The 21955-nt window shown below is 35.7% G+C and overlaps 1 protein-coding gene across 3 annotated transcripts in view; it reads left to right on the forward strand.

Annotated features, from left to right (window-relative positions):
* LUZP2 (leucine zipper protein 2) overlaps nt 1-21819 on the forward strand; it is a 502216-nt gene extending 480397 nt beyond the window's left edge. For all 3 annotated transcript variants that reach the window (XM_045484803.1, XM_045484805.1, XM_045484802.1), the window contains 2 exons: nt 20291-20377; nt 21137-21819. In XM_045484803.1, coding sequence (XP_045340759.1) covers nt 20291-20377; nt 21137-21241 — 192 coding nt within the window. In that variant the 3' untranslated portion in view covers nt 21242-21819. The remainder of the gene's footprint in view (nt 1-20290; nt 20378-21136) is intronic.
* Nucleotides 21820-21955: the final 136 nt, after the last annotated feature.

The following is a 21955-nucleotide window of genomic DNA, read 5'->3' on the forward strand; positions in this document are numbered from 1 at the left end:
TTAATTTCTTTTAAGTAGATACCTAGAAATGGAATGGAATATAGTTTTTTCTTGAATTTTTAAGAAACAAATGAATTTCCAAAGTGTGTGCACTGTAAATCCAAAATGTTTGCATTTACAACCTAATCAGTAATGTATAGAGTTCCATTTACTCCACGTCTTTGTCACTATTTGTTATTGTCTGAATTTTTGCTTAGAAGGCAAATTCTAGTGAGTGTGAAGTCAAATTTCATTATAGATTTAATTGTTAATTCCCTAATGGTTAATAATATTGAGCACATTTTCATATACTTATTAGCAACTCATATATTTTCTTTGGTGAAATATCTACTCAAAATTTTCCCCCATATTTTGGTTGTGCTGTTTCTCTTCTTAATGTTGAGTGGTAAGATTCCTTATGTATTCTGGATATAAATCCTTTGCCAGATATATGACTTAAAAATATTTCTCTCAGTATGTTTTGTATCTCTTCATTTTCATTTATTTATTATTTTAACAGAGAGAGAGAGACTGAAAGAGAGAGAGAGAGAATGAATGCATGCAAGCAGGGGAGGAGCAGAGAGAGAGAGAGAGGGAGAGAGAGAATCCTAAGCAGGTTCCATGTTATCAGAATAAAGTCTGAAGCACGACTTGGTCTCAGAGGCTTGACCTGAGCCAAAATCAAGAGTGAGACGCTTAAGCAACTGAGCTACCCAGGCACCTCTTAACTTTTCATTTTCTTTTTTTTTTTTAATTTTTTTTCAACGTTTATTTCGTTTTGGGACAGAGAGAGACAGAGCATGAACGGGGGAGGGGCAGAGAGAGAGGGAGACACAGAATCGGAAACAGGCTCCAGGCTCTGAGCCATCAGCCCAGAGCCCGACGCGGGGCTCGAACTCACGGACCGCGAGATCGTGACCTGGCTGAAGTCAGACGCTTAACCGACTGCGCCACCCAGGCGCCCCAACTTTTCATTTTCTTAATGGTATCTTTTAAAAAAGTAATTAATAGACTTTTTTTCAGTATGGTTTTAGATTTACAGAATAATTGAGCAATAGTACATAGAGTTCCATATAGCAACCAGCTGTATTTTTGTAATTGACTTGCTGTTTAATTCCATTACAGTCTGATGGCATAGTTTGCATTTGTTCAGGTGTGTTTTATGGCCCACAATAGAGTCTACGTTGGTAACTATTCCATGTGACCTTGAGAAGAATGTGTATTTCTCCTGTTTGATGAAAAATTCTATAATTGTCAGTTAGGTTCAGTTGATTTATGATGTTGTTCAGATCAACTATATTCTTACAGGTTATCTGTCTGCATGATCTATCAATTAGTGATAGAGAGGGTTGAGGTCTCCATCTATATTAATGGATAGGCCTATTTCTATCAAAATTATTTATTTTTTACTACTGACTTCTGTGAGTTCCTTATATATATTGGATATTAACCACTTATTAGGTAACTGGTTTGAAAATATTTCTTCCCACTCCATAGGCTGCCTCTTCATTTGTTTGTTACTTTGCTGTGCAGAAGCTTTTAAGTTTGATGTCCCACCTGTTAATTTTTGCTTTTGTTGCTTGTGCTTTTGATGTCATACCCATGAAATTGTTGCCGACACAAATGTCAGAGTTTTTCCCTGTTTTCTTCTAGGAGTTTTCTAGTCAGGGCTTACATTTAAATCTTTAATCTATTTCAAGTTAATTTTTGTGAGTGGTGTGAAATAAGGGCCCAGTTTTATTGTCATAATATAGTTTGAAATCAGCAAGTGTGATATCGCCACCCTCATTCTTGTTTCTCAAGATAGCTTTGGCTATTTGAGATCTTTTGTGGGTTCATTTGAATTTTAGGATGGTTTTTCCTTTTTCTGTAAAAACAGACATTGGAATCGTAATGGAAATTACAGTGAATCTATAGATAGCTGTACATAGCATGGAAATTTTAGCAATATTTATTCTTCCAATCCAAGAAAACAGAGAATCTGTCCATTGATTGGTGCCTTCTTCAATTTCTTTCATTAGTGTCTTATCATTTTAGTGTATAGCTAGCTCGGTCACATCCTTGGTTAAATTTCTTCCTAATCATTTTTCGTTTTAGATGCTGTTATACAAGAGATTGTTTTCATTGTTTCCTTTTTTTCCATGTTGTTTTTCAAGTTTTTATTTAAATTCCGGTTAACACACAGTGTAATATTAATTTCAGGTATAGAATTTAGTGATTCATCACTTACATACACACCCAGTGCTCATCACAACAGATACCCTCCTTACTACCCATCACCCATTTTACCCATCCCACTACCCACCTCCTCTCCAGTAACCCTCAGTTTGTTCTCTGTATTAAGAGTTTGCTTTCTGGTTTGCCTCTTTTTTCCCCTCCATATCCATCTGCTTTGTTTCTTATATTCCACATATAAGTTAAATCATATTACATTTGTCTTTCTCTGACTTACTTATTTCACTTAGCATAATACTCTCCAGTTCCATCCATGTTGTTGCAAATAGCAAGATTACATTCTTTTTCATCACTCAGTAGTATTCCTTTGCATTGTATGTATATATACATACCACATCTTCTTTATCTAGTCATCTGTCAATGGACATTTGGGCTCCTTCCATAATTTTCCTACTGTTGATAATGCTGCTATGAACATCGGGGTGCATGTGTCTCTTCAAATCACTATTTTTGTATCCTTTGGGTAAATACCTAATAGTACAGTTGGTAGAACATAGGGCAGTTCTATTTTTAATTTTTTGAGGAACCTTCATATTGTTTTCCAGAGTGGCTGCACCAGTTTGCATTCCCACCAACTGTGTAAGAGGATTTCCCTTTCTCTGCATCCTTGCCAACATCTGTTGTTTCTTGTGTTAATTTTAGCCATTTTGACAGGTGTGAAGTAATAGCTAACTGTAGTTTAGATTTGTATTTCCCTGATGATGAGTGATGTTGAGCCTTTTTTCATGTGTGTTAGCCATCTGGATGCCTTCTTGGAAAAATGTCTATTCATGTTTCTGCCCATTTCTTAACTGGATTATTTGTTTTTTAGATGTTGACTTTGATAAGTTCTTATTTTATTTTTTTTTAAGTGTATTTATTTTGAGATGGGGGAGAGGGGTAGAGAGAGATGGAGAGAGAGAGAGAGAGAGAGAGAGAGAGAGAGCTCTAAGCTGAGAGCAGGAGCTCTAAGCTCCTAAGCAGTCTCCACACTGTCAGTACAGAGACCCATGCAGGCCTTGAACTCAGGAACCATGACATCATCACCTGAGCCGAAGTCAGACACTGAACCAAATGAGCCACCCAGGTGCCCTGAGTTTGATAAGCTTCTAATAGATTTTGGATACTAATCCTTTATCAGATATGTCATCTGCAAATGTCTTCTCCCATTTTAAAGGTTGTCTTTTACCTTTGTTGATTGTTTCCTATGTTGTGTAGAAGCTTTTTATCTTGATGAAGTCCCAATAATTGATTTTTGTTTTGTTTCCCTTGCTCTAGAGACATGTCTACTAGGAAGTTGCTACAGGGGTGCCTGGGTGCCTCAGTTGGTTAAGCTTCTGACTCTTGGTTTCGGCGTGGGTCATGATCTCATGATCTCGCACTTCATGAGTTCGAGCCCCACATCAGGCTTCACACTGACAGGAGCCTGCTTGGGATTCTCTCTCTCTCTCTCTCTCTCTCTCTCTCTCTCTCTCTGCCCCTCCCAGCTCACTCTCTCTGTCTCTCTCCCAGAAATAAATAAATCAGCTTAAAATTTTTTTTAAAAAAGAAGAAATTTCTTCAGCTGATGTCAAAAAGATTATTGCCTGTGTTCTAGGATTTTGATGGTGTCCTGTCTCACATTTAGGTATTTCATTCATTTTGAATTTATTTTTGCATATAGTGTAAGAAAGTGGCCCACTTTCATTCTTTTTCATGTTGCTGTCCAGTTTTCCCAACACCATTTGTTGAAGAGACTTTTTTTTTGTTGTTGGATATGCTTTCTTGCTTTGTCGACGATTAGTTGACCGTATAGTTGTGGGTCCATTTCTGGATTTTCTGTTCTGTTCAGCTAATCTATGTGTCTCTTTTTGTGCCAGTACCATACTGTCTTAATCAGTACACCTTTGTAATATAACTTGAAGTCTGGAAGTGTGATAGGTTCCCTACTGCTCAAGTTAGGGCTCAGTCCCACTATCCTGGGATCATGACCTGAAGCTGAAATCAAGAGTCAGATGCTCAAATGACTGAGCCACCCAAACACCTCTTGAATAGTGTATTTTAAAACACAGAAGTTTTTAATTTCAGTAAAGTCCAGCTTATCTCTTTCTTTTCTTCATCATAATTATGATTTATCTAAAAAATATTTACCAAAGCCAAGAATATAAAGATTTTTCTACAATTTCTTATTAAAAATTTTTTAGTTTTATCTTTCATTTAAATTCATGATCCATTTTGAGTTAATTTTTCTGTGTGATGTGAAATAAGAATCTATTTTTGTTATTTGCATGTTGATACCTAGTTAAGCCAGTCTTCACAACAATATATTGTAATGAATATACTTTCCCTATTAAATTGCTTTGCCACATTTGTCAAAAATAATTGACTACAAATCTGAATTTATTTCTTAACTTTCAGTTGTTTCATTAATCTATATGTATGTCCTTAAGCCTGTACCATACTGATTTGATTACTGTAGCTTTATGGTAAGTTTGGAATTGCGAAGTTAAAGTCCCCTTACTTTATTGTTTATTTTCAAGATTGCTTTGACTATTTTCAATACCTTCCATTTCCTTGTTAATATTAGGTTCAGCTTTTCAGTTATAATAAAAAAGCCTGTTGGGATTTTGACAGAATTTGCATTGAGCCTATAGATAAATTTGGGGACAATTGTAATTTTACAATATTGATTCTTTCAGCCTATCGACATTAGTTATCTCTCCATCTACTTACATCTTTTAAAATTTCCTTCAGGAATATTTTGCAGATTTTCAGTGTACAAATCTTGCACTTCTTTTGTTTTCTTTATTCCTAATTTTTAAATTCCTTTTGATGTTATTATGAATGGGGTTGTTTTCTTAATTTCATCCAGATTCTTTATCGCTAGCATTTAGAAATGGAATTAATTTTTGTATATTTATCTTGTAACAAATTAAAGAGTTTCAAGTGACTGTGAGCTCTGACTCAAACTGTGATGACATTTGCAAAACAGCCACATGAAGTTATAATGTTGATTTCAAGTAACTATGATGTCATACCCAGAATAAGGGAGATAAATCTCTTATCTGATTTTGCTTATCAGTGTAGACTGATACAACATGTTCTATTCTAGAAAGACACTGCTAAGTTCAACAGTGACAAATGGAGTGTGTCTACTATAAAGCTTAAGGGACAAACCTCCAGAGGAAATTCAGTATGTAATTTTGATTGGTTTCATTTCTGTTTCAAACAGTTACCTGATGTGTAACCATGACTATTTAACTCCTTGAGGCTCATTTTCCTCCTTTGACAAAGAGAGATAAATGTTGCCTGTCTTATATAACTTGTTAAAGGTTCCAGTGAGACAGCCAAACTTAACACCTGGTTTATCAAGGACACATAGCAGGTTCTCAGTAATTATCACTTTCCATTCCTTTATTCAAAGCTATACCGTTCACTTAAAACCTCAATAAATATTTTTGAGTTGTATGTTTTAATTAATTTCTCTAAATAGAAAAAAGATGACGAAAGCAACCGCAAAAACTATAATGTGAAATAAGGAGTGGTCTTATTTACTCCAGAGCAGAACTAGATGTTGCCGGTAAAAACAGCTATAAGAAGGATAATATTTCAGTCAAATGTAAAAGTGAACTCTTAATAAAAAGTATACGAATACAGAATTAGCTACAGGAAGACATAGTATATTATATGATTGAGTAAAGAAAAACAACTATTCTGGGATGTATTTGGGAATTGAAGCACGAATGTGGAGAAAAAGAATGTGAGTATCTCTTTGAATTCTAGGATTCTATGATCATCAGCAATCTCACTGAGAGCTGATGGGAGTGCATGCAATCTCTTAGTAAATAAATAGCAAAAGAGATGCATTTTGACTGCTGTTGGTACACCTGAGACTAAGCAATAGAGTAGAGAAAGACTTAAAATTACATAAAACCTAGATTTGAACACCAACTTTGCTATTTCCTCACATGTCACTTTGGCAAGTGTTTTTACAATTCAGATCCCTTATTTATATAATGTGGATCAGTGATTTTCAGACTTTTGCATGTCTGAATCACCAGGTCAACTGGTAAAACTGCTTGTAAAGCCCTACTCCCATAGACTATTAATCAGTAGATATGGGGCACAGCTCAGGAATGTGTAATGTTTTAATAAACCTACCTAGATTTTCTTCTTTCAATATTTCCTGATAAACATTTTGAGAAACTTGGATGTTGATTTTTTGCAGGTTTGTCATGATAATTATATATGATATCAAATTAAATGCACAGTATTCAGTAATTTCACAATGTCCTTATTCATTCTAAAAAAGCTCTTCTGCAATTTTAATATTCAAGGTCTCCATATTTCCATGGTCAAGGTCCCAAACTAGGAATTACAGACAATGCATTTTCTTTTTTTTTTTAATTTTTAAATTTATTTAAATTTAATTTTTTTCTTTAGAGATAGAGCATGAGCAGGGGAGAGGGGCAGAGGGAGAGAAAGAGAATCTTAAGCAGGTTCCAAGCCCAGTGCAGAGCCCAACACGGGGATTGATCCCATGACCCTGGAATCATGACCTGAGCCCAAATCAAGAGTTGGATGCTCAACCAGGGCACCCCAAGACCATGCATCTTCTCATATATCTCTGTGGTTTCTTTCCATTTCCTGCCCTATGCAAACCAGAAAAGGTCACCTAGGAAAATGGCCTCTGGATTCCTTGGCCTTTTTTTTTTTTTTTAAGTAGCCTTAGAAAACTTGAACTAGACCACTAATGCCTTAGCAGAATATTGGTCTATCAGTTTGGTGAGGTTTAAATTATTTTGAAACAGGCTTTGTTTAAATGATAATATTGGAAACACTTGGAGAAAGCAAAGGATGTACCTGTTCCATTCCATTCACCTGAAGTTTGCAAATGCATCTCATATTGTTAAAGCATATCAAGAATGAAAGACATTGAACATTCACTTTTAATTTTCACTTAGGAATTAAGACTTAATGCTAATGTAAATGTGTTTCACAATATTTCTGACTCCTATACATAGCAAACATTTAATTTTTCTTAATATGCTGAGGAAATGAAAAGCACACTGGCTTCTCTTTAGCACTGAAAGCACCAGCTCTATTTCTTTCTATTACACCTACTTGCAAGTCCCTAAACGAAGGGAGTTTATTTAACAGCAAAGTATTGTCTAGGGAAATGAAAGGGGGAAAATATGCAGAAAGTCAATCCTAGAGCTGTGAATGGAAAGATGATGCCAACTTTTTCATGCTAACACAATTCTGACATTTTAAGAAATCCTAGTTTACCATTATAACCAATATCCATTGTGCAGTATTTGATGGTCCTGATGAGTTGTTGGCAGATGCTTGGCTAACAAAATTTTCTAAGCAAGTTATGCCCTGCTGTAACTGGGCTTGGAGACTACACACCATTGTCATTCTGGGCATCTGAAGAAGTTGGCTTTATACAAGGCCTTCTTTATATTGCTACTGCAGTTCCTTCAAGAAAGAATAGACACATCTCGAGATAATGCAGAATGGCAAATAATTTTATCTTCAGAAAATTTTTCTGCTTTGCACATTAAATATAAGTCTGCATGTTTTCCCTACTTTAACATCAATTTAAAGTATGCAAAATGTGGACTCAAGTATGAGTTCTTATCAGAAATTGTATAGAAACCATAATAACAATGGTTAATTTATTAATCTGATAAATAAAAATACCCAATAAACATGCTAATTTATTATAAGGATATTGACCAGACAGTGATGTACACATAAAGCTTAATCTGGTCAATACTTTCTTGACTCCTCTTACCTTCCCTGAAGGCACAGAATGGCTTTCTCTTCTTGGTTGCCATAATGCTTGGTTTATACACCTATTTTATTCTGTGTCACACTCCATCTGCATCCTGATTATTTGTACAAAGTTCTCATTTTGCATTACATAATAAGCAGTTTGAGGACAGTAACTATAAAAATATTGGTATTTCCTTCAGGACTAAGCAAAATGCTCATCCTAGCAGATGCATATTATTTCTCCAAAACTTCTAAAGTTATGAAATTAGGGCTTTGGTTTTAAAAAGTTTAATTTTTTCATATGGAGTACTAAATACAGTGCTAAAATATCATCCTGTAATAAATATAACAAATTATTTCATACAGAAAGGTGGCATCACAGAAAAATTTAGCCAAAATGCATTCATATTTTTAAGTACCTTGGTATTTAATTCCATTTTTTTTCTCCTTTATAATATTTCAAAAAGCATTCTTTTTAGCCTCCAGCCTGTCCCAGAAGAATCAACTGGACTTCTGTACCTGCCAGAGATATTTTTTGTTAGTAGAATTTCAGGTTGCCCAGTGATACATTTGCATTAATTATTTTGAGTTCTTTTAATGTTTTAGAGAAAGATCACAAGAGATATAGCTAATCTCTCTTATAAAGTACAACCAAGTGTTTAATACCAATAACAAAGTTATAGTGATCAGCGGGATCAGAGATGCAAGCTCAAAGATTTTAAATTAATTTATGATAAATCATTTCATCTGCTATAATTCTTAAATATTATTCCTTATTTCTGAGAGAAAGAATAGAGTATAATTTAAAATAAGCAAAATGCAAAAGAAGCCATTTTCCTTCCATAGGCTTTCCAATGATTGTTAATTCAGTCATAGACCTCCTTGTGATTTTTATTAAATTAACATTTGTTAAGAAGAGCCCTGGGGTTTCAGATGGTGGTGAGCCAAGATTCGAGAAAGATCACAAGGCAAGGGAAAGTGAAATAGAGAACTTCATTAGTCACAGGTTTTGGAGGAGGTACAATGCATTGGTCACTGGGGCAATGGGGAGGTCAAGGCAGGATACCAGCAGAGAGGGAGTAGCAGAAACTGAGGTACATGTTTTTTTTTGTTTTTGTTTTTTAGGATTGGTAGGTAGAGTGCTTTGGGGGTCCTGAGTTAGACCTGATTGGTCAACACAAACCAAAAAGAGCAGGATTCTTGGTAAATTCTGAGGAAGGAGGAGGAGAAGCACAAAATGGAAAGGAGCTAGGAGAGACATATGCTTATCTCCAGGGCACTGGGGAGGTTATATCAGGAATTTACACTTCTTGTGACTTTGCTGGCTGTTACCTAGGATAGCACTCCTGGTCAGGGCTAGTGTCAGTTCCAAGTCCCAGCAGACCCCTCTCCACACAAAATGGACTCTAAGGCAGCAATATTATGGATATTTAGCTAAATTCTTAAAAGCACCCTTTTAAAAAGGTCATCCTAAATATGACTTTATTTTCATAATTTCTAAATGGGATATTTGCATTGAAGCCAAAAATGTGCCTGTATCATAATGAAAACATTTTGAGGCAACTAAATCCCTAAGTTAAATTAATTAGATTGTGATGATTCTGTATTGAGGAGAAACGCACACACACATACACACACACGAAGGATGAAAGCATCCTCCAAGGTTAAACCTGTTTAGGAAGTCTGAGTGGCTGGTTAATAAGATTTTTTTCTTGCCCTGTTAAATCATAAATAGAAAAGGATGAGTCAGGAAGAACCACAGACTAGTGGGGAGAGGTTCGGAACGGCAACAAATCCTTTGGCAATATCAAGATTGTCTAATGACCTGGGTGTGTTGATACCAACGTGGTAAAATAAAGTGACTGAATATCCGTGTTCCTATTCTCATAGGATCCAAATATTTATTGGAAAAAGAGACACATTTTGATCGAAGGAAGAGGAAGCTGAGGGTGAGAAAGAAAGCATAGAAACAAAACGAATTGAGCACCTAATATGTGCAAGATACTCCATTAGGAACCATTATATATTTTTAATTTAATCTAACTCTTCCCAGGGCACCTGGGTGGCTCAGTTGGTTAAGCATCTGACTTTTGGTTTGGGCTCAGTTCATGATCTCATGAGCCATGGGTTCGAGCCCCACATTAGGCTCTGCGCTGGCAGTGTGCAGAGTGGAGCTTGCTTGGAATTTTCTCTCTCCCTATCTCTCTGCCCCTCCCCTGCTCATAATATCTCTCTCTCTCTCTCTCTCTCAAAATAAATAAATACATTTTTAAAATATGTAATCTAACTCTTCCAACAACCCTCTCAGGTAGGTATTACTTTGCCAACCTTACAGATAAGGCATCGACCTCAAGAAGATGAAGTAACTTTTTCGAATCCATACAACTTATAAAGGCTAAAGGAATTCAAACCTAGGATGGGCTAACTTGTCATTCCATTCACCTAAGCTGAGTTACCTGCCTTATCTTATTTTGCAATGATGCCAAATTTGAGTGTTTGCATTATTATCCACAATTTACAAATGAAGAAAAATTAAGGTTAAATTGGTATATTTCAAATGACATTCCACTGGCAAGTGTTAGCCTGTGATGAAGTTTTCAACACTACGAAGATGTAGAAAATTGACATTGAGTAGAGTCAAGTAACAAAATATTAGTGCGTTTTCCATGAATCAGTCAATCTCTCTCCATCTCTCTACCTCTCCATCTCTCTCTTTCTGTCTGCCTCTCAAGAATAATTTATTTTGATTCTGGATCCTTTATATATTTAGTATTAAAATAGCCTTGCTTCTCAGAAACATTGTTGAAATACAGGTGTGTGTTTGTTTGTTGCTTTATTTGTTCTAATGTCAAACTTTGAAGCTGACAATGCCAATGTTTATTATTGGCGTTTAACTTTATTCTTTTGTAAAATACCAAAGTCCAGGGAACTCCATGTTCATTAACTTGCCCCCATTATCGTAGATGTGGGATATGGAGTTGGGACTCAAAATTCATTTACACATGGCTCCAAAGTCTGGTATCTCCACATTAAAATGAAAGTCCTAATCATTATTAGGATATCCCAGAATTACAGTCTTCCCACTATGTTGTGATTGTGTGTTGTGTGATTATTTCCTATGTATGGTGATAAATAATTAGCTGGGGTTGTTTCAGCTGCATAGTTTTGTTATCACTTAGCCTGCTTGTTGGCCATGATACAACATGTGGTCAGATAGCTAGCTGTCCATTGCTCAAAAGCACAGAAACAAACTGGTTACTCTGGTGGTGTCAGTGTATATGTGTATGTGAGAGATAAGTGTAATCACTTTAATAAAGATGTATTCATGGCTTATCCCAATTCATAATTTACAGACCCAGCTGTGCTCCTCCCTAGGTCTCCTGGATAATAGGTGAGCTGCATATTGAAGCAGCTGAATTTGTGCATCATTTGCTCATCAGTCTTCATATTTTATCACTTGAGTTTCTGGATATAGGTATCTTGCTAATCAGATTCAATTTTACCTAACTAAGATGGAATGTTTTGAAGGCCTGTGCTAGCCTTTGCTCAGTTTTATGCAGTTCTCAAGATTAGTATTTAAACCTTTTTGGTCTCTTAAGGCAGCGAACAGTTACTTTGTATAATTAATCAATTATTCACCAAAGCTAGTTATATCTCTATCCATTCTTCCACAAGTAAAATTACATTTCTTAATCACATGCATGAGGGAAAATGATGTCTGAGCTTTTCCCCTTAGTTCAAGAGAATTTGAGATTCAAATTGATAGGGAAGGAAAAGCTTAAGGTTCTAGGCACTTTTACATCTTAAAATCATGTTTTTTAATGAACATATATATTCTCCCATAGGCAAACTGTACATAGATAAATGGTTCTTCTATAGATGGTCATAGCTCATTGCAAAGTGACAGATCAGCCATGTTCCCCAAGAAAGAAGAAAAAGAAGAAAGAAAAAAAAAAAAGAAATGAGAGGGAGAGGAACAGGGAGAGGGGAAAAAAAAGAGGGAGAAAAAGACAGGGAGGGAGGGAAAGAAGAAGGGAGAGAGGTCAGGAGTCAGGGAGAAAGTGGAAGAACAGATAAAGAGAGGAATAGTTTCAGAGATAGAAAGGTAGACAGACAGACAGATAGACGTGTGTTATATGTTATTTTGAAATCAACAAAAATGCTAAAGCACAACAAAATTGTCTGTTTTGGCCTCTCAAATTTTACTGTTGTGCTTTGACATTTGTCAATATAAAAAGTTTGGTGCATTTATTTCTGTTTTACATGCACTATCTTTGTGATTTTAACTGTATAATTTTGAATTATATATTTTAAGCTTAAGTAATTTTCATATTAATAAATAGCCCACAAATGTCTTAACAACTATAAAGTATTTCACCTAATTATTTTATCATTATTTAACCAACTTCTTTATATTCAATGATTATTTTGCTTTCTTTTTCGCTACTATACAAATCCCAAAGTAATACTTCTGAGTGAAAAGTTTTCTTTTTATTTTTTTTTTTTTTTTTTTTTTTTTTTTTTTTAAATTTTTTTTTTTTTTTTTTTTTCAACGTTTATTTATTTTTGGGACAGAGAGAGATAGAGCATGAACGGGGGAGGGTCAGAGAGAGGGAGACACAGAATCGGAAGCAGGCTCCAGGCTCTGAGCCGTCAGCACAGAGCCCGACGCGGGGCCCGAACTCACAGACCGCGAGATCGTGACCTGGCTGAAGTCGGACGCTTAACCGACTGCGCCACCCAGGCGCCCCAAAAGTTTTCTTTTTAAATGTGAATTATTTTCTTCAGAGAAAGACTATCCCAAATGAAATATACTGGATAATGAACATATTTGAAACTACTGTATCTATCTTATTAAATTATTTTCCAAAATATCTGCACCAGCATTGTAAAAGAGAGGAGAGAAAGAGGGCGAGAAAGAGAGAGAGAAATCCCTTTCATCATGCTGGAGCCAACAGTAAATGTATAATTTTTGTTTCCTTGTTTAAAAGAAAAAAAATCTTATTATTATGATGATGATAATAATTTTGGGGGGTAATTAGGTTGTATCATTTTTCTTCAATGTCATTGTAGTAATGCAAATGCATCTGAAAAAGCTAATGTAGAACTACTTTTCCTTCCAACTGCATGCACCACATATATCGTTATATGAACAATTATTTGTTGAAAACATAGTATCAGGGAGTCTGCTGTGATATAACAGGTATGGTTTACTGCATATCTCATATATTTCAAGTGCTTTGTTCCAGGTGGTTTACAAATTCATTTCTATCTTCATTATCATCATTGCTACTATGAGGTATTGAGATCTTATTAGTAAGAGGCACTGAGCTAAGTGCTTTAACTCATTCTCTTATGTAGTCTTTACACACATTTATAAAATAATAATGTTCTACATTTTATAAATATGGAAATTTGGATTAAGAAAATAATGCATAACTTATTGAAGACCACAAAGCTAGTAAGCAGTTGATCTAAGGATTTGAACATTGGTTAAGCCAGACTTCTTAGACCATGGGCTTAACTGCTACCTTATTCTGTTTAGTCATAAAATCTCTTGCATGAAATAGAACTTTTCATTTCTTTCCAAGATTTACAGTTCCACTCCTCATTGTACCAGAAATAATTAAAAGAATTAAAAGTCAATAATCATTCTAGGTAGTGTTGGGCAAGGAGGCAAAAAAAAAAAAAAATCAGCATGACAAAAAGCTCTATGTATGTGTATTTAACAATAGTAATAAGAAGAAAATCTATGAGTCTGAGTAGGTGACAGCAGAGACTCATTCTTTTAATGCCCAGTCATTTACCTTCAGAGGCTTTGCTGTGGTTCATCAAGGTGAGTCTGAAGGCCATGCTCCTATATCACATCTTATCTGTTTAAGAAAACTGTCTCCAGCCCCTGCATCTCATCCATGTTCTTGGTCTACTATACTTTATAGGCAATGGGAAATCACAAAGTTGTGCACGGGATGATATTTTTCTAAGTTGTTTTGATTTGATTCATTTTTGTGCACCGAGTTAGCCTGATAGGATATATGTTAGGAAGACATTTCTGGAGACTGACCAACAGATGGATGGCAGAAAGCAAGGTTGGAGAGAGTTGGATCATTCAGCTTAATAATCTAGGAATGGAATAAAGAGATAAACCCCATGATCTCTTAAAGAAAGAGGAGGATTAGTGTCTAACATACTGAATTACTTTTTTTTTAATTTTTTTAACGTTTTATTTATTTTTGAGACAGAGAGAGACAGAGCATGAACAGGGGAGGGGCAGAGAGAGAGGGAGACAGAATCGGAAGCAGGCTCCAGGCTCTGAGCCATCAGCCCAGAGCCCGATGCGGGGCTCGAACTCATGGACCGCGAGATCGTGACCTGAGCTGAAGTCGGATGCTTAACTGACTGAGCCACCCAGGCGCCCCATATACTGAATTACTTTAATAAACAGTGGTTTACAGACTTAGCCATGGAAAGACTGTTAGCAGCTCTCATCTGCAAGTTTCAATTTTGCAAGCTAAGATAAAGCAATGACCCGTACTGAATCCATATGGAGAAATTAAAGTACATTAGTTATTGTTGTTCTTGTTGCTTTTCTTAGATTCTGGTCAATGAATATGAAAGGAAAAGTCTCAAGATTTACTATCTCGTGAGTTGGGTTGTGATGACAAGCTCAGCATACTTTGATGATATGTAGTGTCTAAGTTTCAGGCACGAATGAACACGAATCACTTGAAAAGGGAATGTTTGTTGTTGTTGTTGTTCTTTCAGCTGCATAATTTAATTTAGTAATGGACTTATGAAATAAGTTCTGAAACTCCAGTTCCACATATTGGATTTTTTAAACCTAATTTCTGAAAAATTTAGCCAGTTTCAACTTCCTGTCAACCTGCTGAGAGATGGGAAAGGCAGCTGCCCTCACAAATCCTGGTGGTCTGCAGAATAGTGCAAGTGAGAGAGAAGTGCTCATAAAAAATGGCATGGATTCCAAAACTTTCACTGAAGGAGGAGGGTTCTACCAGGAATGATGTTTTTAAGTATGTATTATGTGGATAGATCACTTCAGAGTCCTACTAATGAATCTCTTTAGATATCAGCACAGAGAAAGTATTAACTTGTAAACTTCTTTTAAAAAGTAGGCATATTCTTACAGGATACTTACAGTATAACTGCCTCTTCATAATTGCAAAATTGAGTATAAACATCACTATTTGGCCTGCAAGTTCTTCCATGAACCGTCCCTATTCTAGTCATCTCTTGGTAGTTACTATCTCAGCTGACCTTGACGCTGTGACCTTTGATGCTTTCTCCCACCCGACACCTACTTTAACTTCCCCTTCATCCCACTGACTCTGCCATAAACAACTCTATCCATTCCTCAAGGATGACTTCCTTGTTCACTTCCTTCATGAAGAAATCCCTAGTCATCCTAACTAACCAAGAGTCATCTTTTCTTTTCTTTTCTGGATAATACATCTCATTGATTCATCAGGCCCCCATATGTACCTACTACCTACTAAGTTATCTTTGTTGAATGTTGCAAAACTATGGGGAACTATTTTGTTGTTAAAAATTGTGTCATTAGCCACAACTGTAAAATGTAATATGGCCATTCAAATATAAGATGTTGTAAAGTTAAATAATAAAGTGAAAAAAAGGTGGTATAGAATCTTGGAAAGATCCCAAATTTACGGGAAAGTGGACATGGGTTTTACTTGCAATAATACTTTTATGGCCTTGAGAAACTTTATCTAACTGTTGATCTCCTCATGTGTAAATATGAGGGGTTGAGATGAAGGGGACAAAAGAGATTAGATGTTAAAACATTAAGGGAACAGGGCTATCAAACAGAGAATTTTAAGACAGTCAAAGCGCCAGCAATATTAATAGCAACAAAGAGATCAGGAGGAAGAATTGGGAAAGAGATTGTTACTACATTTTAAAAAGGCATCTATATATTGTGTTCACATAATTATTTTAAAATTATCACCCCCTCCCTCTCTCTCTGCCCCTCCCCCGTTCATGCTCTGTCTCTCTCTGTCCCAAAAAATAAATAAACGTTGAAAAAAAAAATTTTAAAAAAGGGGCGCCTGGGTGGCGCAGTCGGTTGAGCGTCCGACTTCAGCCAGGTCACGATCTCGCGGTCCGTGAGTTCGAGCCCCGCGTCGGGCTCTGGGCTGATGGCTCAGAGCCTGGAGCCTGTTTCCGATTCTGTGTCTCCCTCTCTCTCTGCCCCTCCCCCGTTCATGCTCTGTCTCTCTCTGTCCCAAAAAATAAATAAACGTTGAAAAAAAAAATTTAAATTATCACCCCCAAAGAGAGTTTTTATTTATAATTTAACTACTGCCTACCTTCAAAAAATATGGAACCAATACATTACCTACAATTAAATTATCAAAACAAAGGTAAAGAGACACACTAATAAGATACTTTAGGCTCCCATGATATGACATATAGGTCCCCTGTCATAATATCTGTATTAGTTTTCAATTATAAATGATCAGTTATCATAGAGTAAATGGCCTCAAGAAACACAAGTTAATTATCCCTCATTTTCCATGGATCAGAGGAGTCTGGCAAGTTTTAAGTAGATCCTGCTTATGGTCTCAGAAGAGTAAAATTAAGGAGTCGGCCAGTAGTATCCTCAAGCCTGTTTTACTGGATAAATCTTCAAATATATCAACATAATTTTGCAGAACCTTGAAACTTCTAGGTTCTCATTTTTTTTCCTCCCAACAAAAGAACATGGCGTTAATTTTATTATTTTTTATATATAGTGTCAAAAAAAAGTATTGGTACTAAATGTTTTTGCATCCCTCCAAATCCAAACGTATATCTCCATTTCCTTTTCTGTCCCCCTTTCCTCTTCTTCTTCATCATGGGACTTACATGACTTCATTTGGCCCCATACTTCATATTTGTAATGTCAGTGGCAACTCGTCATAATTGTTGGTTTATAATCATTAATGATGCTAATACTAATATGAAAAATAGTAGAAGAGGGGAGAATGTTTATTTGTCAATATTTATACTGAGTATTTCTGTGCTTTCTCATTTTATCCTCAAAATAATTCTGTGAAGAAATGACTCCGTTGAACTGAGACCCAAAGATAAGTAATTTATCAAATCACTTTATCAGGATCACCAATGAATAAACATCAGGGCTAAAATTCAAACCAAATTCTACTTTACTCCAAAGCAGTATAACCATTAGGAAAAATTGCCTTTATAATACAATATTGTAAATGTTTCCTTTTTTTTTCTTTCTTTTTTTTTTCTTTTTTTATTTTGTTGTCTTCCTAACTACAATTGTTTGGAACTTTTGGCAATCTGGGTGATGTTGACAACAAATATAAGAGAGCTCCATGAAGAAACTTCCCTTTTGTGTTTTCACCAAGTGAATGCCTGCTTTATCATAGGTTGTACAGTTGATAAGATGCTTATTAAGGCATGATATAACCTGCAAGTTATAATTATGCTGTCTGTCTGAGAAACACTAAGAATTTTATGAACTTCATCTCATGAAACTTCTACAATGCCTGTGAGGCACAGACCAAAATAATTTTAAAGGTAGTGTTCATTGTAAGATCAAAGTATCAAAAAAGGTTCAAGCTATCTTTAAGCCACATAACATTTTCTTTAATGTTGAAATTTAATAAGTTTTCATTGTTCAGATGATCAAAGGCTTGTCTGAAATAGTCAGCCATGCTTGCATTAATGAAAGAGTAGACTCTGCTGAAAATCCTATAGTATGAAGCTTCCTCATGACAATGACCTCAAGTGAAGGGCCACACAAGACAGGGTTTTAAGGTCAAATAGATTTGGGGAACGGTTATATTATATATCCTTCTAAGAGATTTGTAATGCCTTTGTACATTATGAAGAAGTAGGCTTCAAATTTAACTGTGCATTGGAATTGTTGGAGTGCTGACTGAAAATGCAAACCCCATTGCCATAGGACCCAGTTATCACCCAGGAGTGTCATGTTTTAACCATCACCTTATGTAATGATGTGGACAGTTCATGCAAGACCAGAACTTTAAGAAGTTGCATGTTAAAGGCTTTGAGAAGAACTACTTTAAATACAACTGGTTAATTTTCAAAGAAACTTTTCCCCTGAACGTGCATGACCCACAAACACCATTGTTCCTAAAACATACTTTGGGGTACCTTATACTTTGCAGGAAACTTTCTGCATTCATCATGTTTTTTGAGCTTGACTTTATACAATTATTTGTCAATTTTTCAAAGGCTGAATGCAAGCATGATCAAAACACAAGCTGGTTGTATTATCACAACAAAAATAGAATAATTATAATATTCTAGGGAAATGTTAGATTCCAGGTCCTATTCAAACCCATAGAACATAAAAAGAAATGCATTTCTTAGTGTGCAAGATTCCTCTGTGCATCTGCTTAAAATTCTTTGGAATAACGTAGTCAGGGTTTTGACCACTGATTTCTCCTATTATTATTTTTATCTTACCTTTCGACTCTAATAGGCTTATATAGAAGAAGGGGCAATGTGTAACCATTTTGGAGCTTCAATCAAATATTTCTAAATCTGATCATATGAAAAATCAGGCATTTATTAAAATTCTGAAGTACTAAAATATTTTCATAGCCAATGTTTGTGTTATTCAATTATTATTTACTCAGAGATTTCATATTGACCACTTGTTATCTGCTGGCATGAAGCTGATAGCTAGAGCTGATAAATGTAGTCTCTGTCTTCAAAGAAATGAAGAGCCAGACATGCTTATACATCTAAAAACAACCTTAAATGATATAATTTTTATATACATTGTGCCTTTAAAGCAGGAAGGTATGACTGAGTCTATCTCATGGTGGAAATGACATTCTAGGAAGGGAATGAGTAGCTGGTTGTCAAGATGTCACAGTGGAGACTTTTATGAAGGTGGGATGACATACGTATGGACGTGGAATGGTAAAAAAACATGGTGTGTAATCAAATAAAAGCAATATAGTGCAAGAATAGCAAGCATAGAAAAATAACATTACTCTAAAATCCAAATTGGAGTAAGTCTCCTTTGGAACCTCTTTATTTATCATCTACTTGTAGAATTTATAGGATGTTAGTATGAGGCCCTCTTAGATCTCCTCCCCCTATTAGATCCCAAGGACACAAACTGAGTTGTTTATGTTCAGAGCTACCCATGGCCAGGGACTATTAAACTCCTAGGCTCTGTTGTACACATAGAAAGGATTACGGGCAATCACCCCGCCCCCCCAAAAGAAACATATACTTACAATAAATGATTTTTGTAGTTACTTTTAAAAAGTGTTTACTCCCTCTCTCTGACCCTCCCCCATTCATGCTCTGTCTCTCTCTGTCTCAAAAATAAATAAACGTTAAAAAAAAATTTTTTTTTAAAAAGGGGGCACCTGGGTGGCTCAGTCAGTTAAGTGGCCGACTTCGGCTCAGGTCATGATCTCGCGGTCCGTGAGTTTGAGCCCCGCGTTGGGCTCTGTGCTGACGGCTGAGCTTGGAGCCTGTTTCAGATTCTGTGTCTCCCTCTCTCTGACCCTCCCCGTTCATGCTCTGTCTCTCTCTGTCTCAAAAATAAATAAACGTTAAAAAAAAAATTTTTAAGTGTTTAAAATAAAGAGAAAGAAAAGAGGGAGGAAGGAAGAATGAGAGATAGTATGGAAAGAGAAGGGAAGCAGACAAGGAAGGAGAGAAGAAAGGGATGGAGAGAATGATAAAGCATGGGAGAGAGAGAAGGAAGAGAAGTTCAATATTTTAACCTTAGTTAAAATGGAAATGAAGCCCAATTGGAATACACTGCCAGCAACTCTTCTTCAAAACTGTTGAGGCTAACAAGTAAGATGAGAATTCCTGGTTAGTAAAATCTAAGATCTTATCTTCCAAAATATAATCTTTTTTAAGGTAGTGAGGATTTTTTTCTACACAGATTGATGATTATATTGTTTAAATTGCTTCCTAGCTTGCAATATTGATGTTCCTGCAGGCATATGGACGACTGACATATTTAATGTCTTAGGGTCTAGATGCTTCACAGATATAGTAGTTTATAATTCTTTACTTCCATTTAAGTGCTTTTACAAAGAATTTTCCATTGGAATGGAATTTTGTTGTAGTAGCTGACTGTCCTAAGCACCACTGAGATTCCCAAACCAACTGTAAATGCTTGATCTCTCCTTGGGATCCCACTCAGGTTGCGATGAGTTTATTTTATCCCTAGCTCGCCCTTCCAACCTGCATCAAAGGGAAAGAAGTTTTACAGAGGGAAGAATTCAAGGGGATTTTTCTATCCCTTTCTTCATTTAACTTAACTTCACTGATCTATTTTCATTTGCAGCTTTTACAAGAGGGCAGGACCTGTTCAATGAAGCACAAAGACAATCCCCCAACCAATGCTACAGTAGAGCCAGTGACTACCCCACAGGTATTTTATTTGTTTGCTTGTTTTGATTATGTCAGAAAGAACTTGAATCCTTTGATCCCCATGGTTTTCTCTGTGTCTATAGCTGAAACAGGGGTGTTGTATTGACTAATACAAGATACCTCCTTCACCCAGTGTCTTTGGACACTGTGCCTGCAACTAAGATTTTGGCTTGAGCATCTCAGAACCTCAGAAGAACAAGGGTGAAAGAGGTACACCCCACCACACACACACAACCAAGAAACATACCAAAAATATACAGAGAACGAAAAACATGCATCTGTTCCTTATGGAACAAAAAAAGATAAGAAGAGGATTTGGGGAAGCAGATGAGGGAGAAAGAAGTACATATCCCCAACAAAAACAAACAACAAACACAGTTCAGGAACTTAATTATGAACTTCTTTCTGTAGTGTTCTTTATATGACCAAAAATATTATATCATAGTAATTTGTAGGGTTCATTTCACTTAATACAACATTTCCTAACTTACGGGTTAATCAGAGTTGGATGGTTTGGCCAAAGTTCTCTCAAAATAGTTTTTGAAATACCTTGCAACTTGTTGACAGTATTTTTTGTACTTCCATGAATTAGAAATATGGGCATATTTATGCTTATTTCATTTGGGTCTAGCATTCACTTGTCTGTAGGATATTTGTTGAGATAAGAAATTTATATTACTATTCCGTTAAGCTTTTAATTTTCCCTTAAATATATATTTATCGCAGCTATCCTAAATGTCTTTTCTGTATTGTTTGACAGAAATTGCAAATCCTTCCTTGTACTGAATGTGAGGTGAAGAAAAACCCGGAAAAACAATTGACCAACTTTGAAGGGAGGGCAACTAGAGAAGAAAAAATACTGTAAATATCAAGAAACTGTGTTAAAAACATCCATTTATGATTGTCTTCATACTCTTTTTCAACCACAGGCTTGATGGAAATACTAAGTTTTTAAAGCATGCAACTTTTTCACAATTTTATGTAACTTTATATAGTCTAAAAATTTTCCAAAAGATTCCAGGCCAATGATGATCCTTGAGCAATAACCTAATTAAAATGGATATCCACAGTCTTAAATAGTCATTGTCATCAGTAAATTGCCCAGTATAGACTGCTCAGTTTTGATCTCAAATGCAGTATGACATTTCATTCTTCTGGTTCATTGGCTATCTAGTAGTTTTATCGTCTAGTTTTGAAATTAATTGGAGGATGATAAAACGTTGTGGATCCTTGGCATTCTTAGAATCCAAATTGCAACCATATCATAAAAATTTGTCCACATTGGCCAATGGGAGTCACTTTCTTTAAGGTTGGAATCGGTGTCAACCTATTGTTTATATGAGGGTGTTATTGCTATACTTCTTGTTATTTTGAACCATGTCTAAATAATGTCAAGACAATTCTTTCAGATTTTTAGTCAGCTAATAAAATTTACAACATGTGTTTGGTATGATGTAGACAAAGCATCTGGATGAATATCTAAATTTCTGACATAATTGATGAGATTCTTTTTTTTTTTTTGGCATTCTATAGACACATCCCTATGGTTGTCTGCTGGAATTACTCCAAGTTAGGAATT

The sequence above is a fragment of the Leopardus geoffroyi genome, chromosome D1, assembly GCF_018350155.1.
Source record: "Leopardus geoffroyi isolate Oge1 chromosome D1, O.geoffroyi_Oge1_pat1.0, whole genome shotgun sequence".
Classification (NCBI taxonomy): domain Eukaryota; kingdom Metazoa; phylum Chordata; class Mammalia; order Carnivora; family Felidae; genus Leopardus; species Leopardus geoffroyi.